Below are 6,726 nucleotides of genomic sequence, written 5' to 3'. Positions count from 1 at the left end.
TGCACTAAGCCCTGCTAGTCTCCCCTATATAGTACACTAAGCCCTGCTACAGTCTCCCCTATATAGTGCACTAAGCCCTGTTACAGTCTCCCCTATATAGTGCACTAAGCCCTGTTACAGTCTCCCCTATATAGTGCACTAAGCCCTGTGTCAGACGTGCAACATTCTCCCCTATATTGTGCACTAAGCCCTGCTATATTCTCCCCTATATAGTGCCCTTAGCCCTGTTACAGTCTCCCCTATATAGTGCACTAAGCCCTGCCACAGTCTCCCCTATATAGTGCACTAAGCCCAGCCACAGTCTCCCCTATATAGTGCACTAAACCCTGCTACAGTCTCCCCTATATAGTGCACTAAGCCCTGTTACAGTCTCCCATATATAGTGCACTAAGCCCTGTTACAGTCTCCCCTATATAGTGCACTAAGCCCTGCTACAGTCTCCCCTATATAGTGCACTAAGCCTGTTACAGTCTTCCCTATATAGTGCACTAAGCCCTGTTACATTCTCCCCTATATAGTGCCCTTAGCCCTGTTACAGTCTCCCCTATATAGTGCACTAAGCCTGTTACAGTCTTCCCTATATAGTGCACTAAGCCCTGTTACAGTCTCCCCTATATAGTGCACTAAGCCCTGTTACAGTCTCCCCTATGTAGTGCACTAAGCCCTGCTACAGTCTCCCCTATGTAGTGCACTAAGCCCTGTGTCAGACGTGCTACAGTCTCCCCTATATAGTGCACTAAGCCCTGTCAGTCTCCCCTATATAGCGCACTAAGCCCTGTGTCAGACGTGCTACAGTCTCCCCTATAAAGTGCACTAAACACTGTCAGTCTCCCCTATATAGTGCACTAAGCCCTGTGTCAGACGTGCTACAGTCTCCCCTATATAGTACACTAAGCCCTGTGTCAGATGTGCTACAGTGTCCCCTATATAGTGCACTAAGCCCTGTGTCAGACGTGCTACAGTCTCCCCTATATAGTACACTAAGCCCTGTGTCAGATGTGCTACAGTGTCCCCTATATAGTGCACTAAGCCCTGTCAGTCTCCCCTATATAGTGCACTAAGCCCTGTGTCAGACGTGCTACAGTCTCCCCTATATAGTACACTAAGCCCTGTGTCAGACGTGCTACAGTCTCCCCTACTCTCAGTCAGAGCCAGGCCCTATGGTCCTACTCCTATGGGGCCTAGTGCAAAGTTGTGCACTGTATAGGGAGTAGAGTTCCGTTTGGGATGCACACATTATATACCCCCCCCCTCCCCCTCCATATCAGGCGTGACCGGGGTGCCCTGACCCTAGGCGGGGGGTCAGGGAGGAGGGTTCAGAGCTCATGGGGCAACAGCTCTTCCTGTGGATGTGAAGGACCATGCGACAGCGAGGGCAGGTGTGATAGGCATCCTTGAAACTCCTGAAGAGAAACGGGATCAGACAGCATCCCAGCAACAACCTGGAGGGACAGGAGAGTACAGTCAGTATACCTGCTACTGCTGGGGGGGCTGAGACGGAGGGTGTGTGTGGAGCTGAGACGGAGTGTGTGTGTGGAGCTGAGACGGAGTGTGTGTGTGGAGCTGAGACGGAGGGTGTGTGTGGAGCTGAGACGGAGGGTGTGTGTGGAGCTGAGACGGAGTGTGTGTGTGTAACTGAGATGGAGTGTGTGTGTGTAACTGAGATGGAGTGTGTGTGTGTAACTGAGATGGAGTGTGTGTGTGTAACTGAGATGGAGTGTGTGTGTGTAACTGAGATGGAGTGTGTGTGTAACTGAGATGGAGTGTGTGTGTAACTGAGATGGAGTGTGTGTGTAACTGAGATGGAGTGTGTGTGTAACTGAGTTGGAGTGTGTGTGTAACTGAGATGGGGTGTGTGTGTAACTGAGATGGAGTGTGTGTGTAACTGAGATGGAGTGTGTGTAACTGAGATGGAGTGTGTGTAACTGAGATGGTGTGTGTGTAACTGAGATGGAGTGTGTGTGTAACTGAGATGGAGTGTGTGTAACTGAGATGGTGTGTGTGTAACTGAGATGGGGTGTGTGTGTAACTGAGATGGGGTGTGTGTGTAACTGAGATGGAGTGTGTGTGTAACTGAGATGGAGTGTGTGTAACTGAGATGGAGTGTGTGTAACTGAGATGGTGTGTGTGTAACTGAGATGGTGTGTGTGTAACTGAGATGGTGTGTGTGTAACTGAGATGGAGTGTGTGTGTAACTGAGATGGAGTGTGTGTGTAACTGAGATGATGTGTGTGTGTGTGTGTGTAACAGATGGAGTGTGTGTGTCTCCTCACCCACAGAGGATGAACACCAGACACATGGTCCAGCAGAAGGTTCCAGCGTGGTGAGTGACATCACTCATCACCTGGTTCTGACAGGAAGGACATCTGATGAGACCAGGAGAATCACCCAGCTCTGTCTCATAGTGCTGGACAAACCTCTGCCTGGGGGGGCTAGCACCACCTGAGAGAACAAGGGGGTTAGATAAGGGGTTAAACCCAAGCCTCTGTCTGAGGGGGGGTGTCCATCATTATACTACAGTCTGATGGCTGTGTGTGTCCATCATTATACTACAGTCTGATGGCTGTGTGTGTCCATCATTATACTACAGTCTGATGGCTGTGTGTGTCCATCATTATACTACAGTCTGAAGGCTGTGTGTGTGTCCATCATTATACTACAGTCTGAAGGCTGTGTGTGTGTCCATCATTATACTACAGTCTGAAGGCTGTGTGTGTGTCCATCATTATACTACAGTCTGAAGGCTGTGTGTGTGTCCATCATTATACTACAGTCTGAAGGCTGTGTGTGTGTCCATCATTATACTACAGTCTGAAGGCTGTGTGTGTGTCCATCATTATACTACAGTCTGAAGGCTGTGTGTGTGTCCATCATTATACTACAGTCTGAAGGCTGTGTGTCCATCATTATACTACAGTCTGAATGCTGTGTGTCCATCATTATCTACAGTCTGAAGGCTGTGTTTGTGTACTCACCAGTAGCGGTCTGGTTGATGAAGCTACCACCCATAGCACCAGGTGGAGGAGGAGGAGTGAAGGGAGATATGCTCATGTCATCTCCTTTACCCTGGACTAAAACAACAGAGAGCGAGAGAGAGAGCGAGAGAGAGGTGCTCATGTCATCTCCTTCACCCTGGACTGAAACAACGAGAGAGAGAGAGAAAGAGATCCTCATGTCATCTCCTTTACCCTGGACTGAAACAACAAGAGAGAGAGAGAGAGAGATCCTCATGTCATCTCCTTTACCCTGGACTGAAACAACAAGAGAGCGAGAGAGAGAGATGCTCATGTCATCTCCTTCACCCTGGACTGAAACCTAAGAAGTAGGGTGTAGATTCATACCTGGTAGGAAGTAGGGAGGAGGGTTAGGACATGGTTCCTCTGACTTCAATGATGTCTCCATTGCCTCTGCTGAACAGCTGAGAAGAGAGAAACCACAAAATGATCACAATAATTGACAAGGCCTTTTCCTCCAGAAAATAAGTCAAGGGTCATGATTGTCAATTATCTGACCCAGACCTTGTAGAGACAGTGGTCAAATATCTGTCTCAAACCTTGTTGAGAGAGCGTATCGAGGTGTTGATTGGCTCTCCTGTCACCTCATTGGTCAGTCACCTCATCAACTGCGTCAGCTGACAGACAGGTGTGGTTCAGGTGGATCTGGCCACTCCCACAGGAGCAGGTTGGAGTAGGGTGAAGTATTACTGATCTAAGATCAGTTTTATTCTGTTTGAGTGAAACTTCCAGCTAAGGGCTTCAGCCCCAAAGCACTGTTCCAGGATCAGCTCTTCCTGTCTCTTCTCTTCTAGCTGAGGGGGCTTCAGCCCCAAAGCACTGTTCCAGGACCAGCTCTTCCTGTCTCTTCTCTTCTCGCTGAGGGGGCTGAAGCCCCAAAGCACTGTTCCAGGACCAGCTCTTCCTGTCTCTTCTCTTCTCGCTGAGGGGGCTTCAGCCCCAAAGCACTGTTCCAGGACCAGCTCTTCCTGTCTCTTCTCTTCTCGCTGAGGGGGCTTCAGCCCCAAAGCACTGTTCCAGGACCAGCTCTTCCTGTCTCTTCTCTTCTCGCTGAGGGGGCTTCAGCCCCAAAGCACTGTTCCAGGACCAGCTCTTCCTGTCTCTTCTCTTCTCGCTAAGGGGGCTTCAGCCCCAAAGCACTGTTCCAGGACCAGCTCTTCCTGTCTCTTCTCTTCTAGCTGAGGGGGCTTCAGCCCCAAAGCACTGTTCCAGGACCAGCTCTTCCTGTCTCTTCTCTTCTCGCTGAGGGGGCTCAATGCATATATCAGGGGAGACACAGGATGAGAATGGATACTGTTCCATTATTTCTTGGTAGAGAAACTGGTAGAGTTGTTTTTGTCTGACCAGGAACGACTCTGGGCCCTATCACTTCCTGTATCACTGAATGTATATAAGACCTCTGTGACGTTTGGAAAAGTTTATCATTTATTTTCAACTTGTGTTTTTTTGTTTTTTTTAAGCATTTCTGCATCCTGCCCAACTTGGACGCTGGATGTAACTATGAGCTGGATGCTGGATGCTGGATGTAACTCTGACCTGGATGCTGGATGTAACTCTGACCTGGATGCTGGATGTAACTCTGACCTGGATGCTGGATGTAACTCTGACCTGGATGCTGGATGTAACTCTGACCTGGATGCTGGATGTAACTCTGACCTGGATGCTGGATGTAACTCTGACCTGGATGCTGGATGTAACTCTGACCTGGATGCTGGATGTAACTCTGACCTGGATGCTGGATGTAACTCTGACCTGGATGCTGGATGTAACTCTGACCTGGATGCTGGATGTAACTCTGACCTGGATGCTGGATGTAACTCTGACCTGGATGCTGGATGTAACTCTGACCTGGATGCTGGATGTAACTATGAGCTGGATGCTGGATGTAACTCTGACCTGGATGCTGGATGTAACTATGAGCTGGATGCTGGATGCTGGATGTAACTCTGACCTGGATGCTGGATGTAACTCTGAGCTGGATGCTGGATGTAACTCTGACCTGGATGCTGGATGCTGGATGTAACTCTGACCTGGATGCTGGATGTAACTCGTCCTCGTCTTCCTCAGTGTAACAGCCCCTCCTGCTCTTCATCACCCATCCACGTCTTCCTCAGTGTAACAGCCCCTCCTGCTCTTCAGTGTCTGTCCTCGTCTTCCTCAGTGTAACAGCCCCTCCTGCACTTCATCGTCCGTCTACGTCTTCCTCAGTGTAACAGCCCCTCCTGCTCTTCAGTGTCCGTCCTCGTCTTCCTCAGTGTATCAGCCCCTCCTGCTCTTCATCACCCCTCTTCGTCTTCCTCAGTGTAACAGCCCCTCCTGCTCTTCATCACCCCTCTTCGTCTTCCTCAGTGTAACAGCCCCTCCTGCTCTTCATCACCCCTCTTCGTCTTCCTCAGTGTAACAGCCCCTCCTGCTCTTCAGTGTCCGTCCTCGTCTTCCTCAGTGTATCAGCCCCTCCTGCTCTTCATCACCCCTCTTCGTCTTCCTCAGTGTAACAGCCCCTACAGCTCAATAGTGTGTAGTGAATTTGACTAGATGTAAAGCTTTAATGAATATAACATGTAGTTTTAAAGCATTAAAACGTTTTTTGAAATTGAACAAACAATCACATTTTTTTTGCATACCCAAAAAGCAAGTAGAGGGGCGCGTCTGATGTGATTCCTTATTCTCAGGGTGTTTTATTCCACATGTCAGAGAGGTTTGTTCCAGATACATGAGACTATTTCTATTTGAACCTTCCCAGAAAACACAGCGTCCTGTTGAACATGTAGAAACGTATGGCGGCTAGACATGGTGCTCGGACACCGTCCGTGTAATCTGTTGATAATTTGTCGCCACAGATGATTTGTTTACATTGTTAGGAGAGTTAACGTGATAGGTTAGGAGAGTTAACGTGATAGGTTAGGAGAGTTAACGTGATAGGTTAGGACAGTTAACGTGATAGGTTAGGAGAGTTAACGTGGCAGGTTAAGAGAGTTAACGTGATAGGTTAGGAGAACTAACACAGCAGGTTAGGTGAATTAACGTAGCAGGTTAGGAGAATTATCGTGACAGGTTAGGAGAGTTAACGTAGCAGGTTAGGAGAATGAGGTTAAGATTAGGAAAAGGGTTAGGGTTAGCTACAACGCTTCAGATGTCAACAACTGTTGTCCCCGACGCGACCACAAGATGGAGCTGTAGGCCACAACGGTAGAAACGTAAACAAACCATCTGTTGGGAATTAGTTGGAGTTTGTTTTCAGTTGAAATGACATTTATTCAGTGCGGCACAAGTGGATCTCGTCTCATACGAACCATCCTGATCTCGCGAGTTTACATTCTGTTGTATCCGTCTCGTCTAGAAAAACAGAATGTAAATTCGACGAGGTCGGGATGGTTTGTAGAGGCTACGAGGGATCCTCCTCGCCTACAAAAGCAGGTTACGCAACTGCATAAATAAATATATGCCAGCTAGGCTACTGAGAAGTGCTTCAATCAAAACACATAAAAAAATATGAATAGATTTCTAAGTTTGAATCCGCCCTCAGGTGCTCTTATAATTATCAAACCTTTTCCCGAATTCAATTAGCGCGTGTTGGATTCTGTATTTTACATTATAGCCATTAGCATATATATGATTAAATATTATCTGATGTTGGTTGTGTGAGGTGTCTGCATTTGTGCACTGGAGCATCATTATGAGATTAAACAACTGCTTGCTACTTGCCTGTTTG

General features: G+C 48.1%; 1 protein-coding gene across 1 annotated transcript; it reads right to left on the bottom strand.

The window, feature by feature from the left end:
* Positions 1–567: 567 nt before the first annotated feature.
* On the bottom strand, positions 568–3,572 carry LOC118947743 (lipopolysaccharide-induced tumor necrosis factor-alpha factor homolog). The gene is made up of 5 exons (XM_036972870.1): positions 3,554–3,572; positions 3,342–3,418; positions 2,976–3,071; positions 2,274–2,442; positions 568–1,442 (listed from the first exon to the last, which is right to left on the bottom strand). The coding sequence occupies exons 2-5, from the start codon at positions 3,400–3,402 to the stop codon at positions 1,265–1,267; spliced, it is 504 nt and encodes a 167-aa protein (XP_036828765.1). The 5' UTR covers positions 3,403–3,418; positions 3,554–3,572; the 3' UTR covers positions 568–1,264.
* Positions 3,573–6,726: the final 3,154 nt, after the last annotated feature.

Source organism: Oncorhynchus mykiss, unplaced genomic scaffold (genome assembly GCF_013265735.2).
Source record: "Oncorhynchus mykiss isolate Arlee unplaced genomic scaffold, USDA_OmykA_1.1 un_scaffold_196, whole genome shotgun sequence".
Lineage (NCBI taxonomy): Eukaryota > Metazoa > Chordata > Actinopteri > Salmoniformes > Salmonidae > Oncorhynchus > Oncorhynchus mykiss.
Note: the sequence above shows the minus strand (reverse complement) of the source record. Positions and strands in the feature narration are given on the sequence as shown.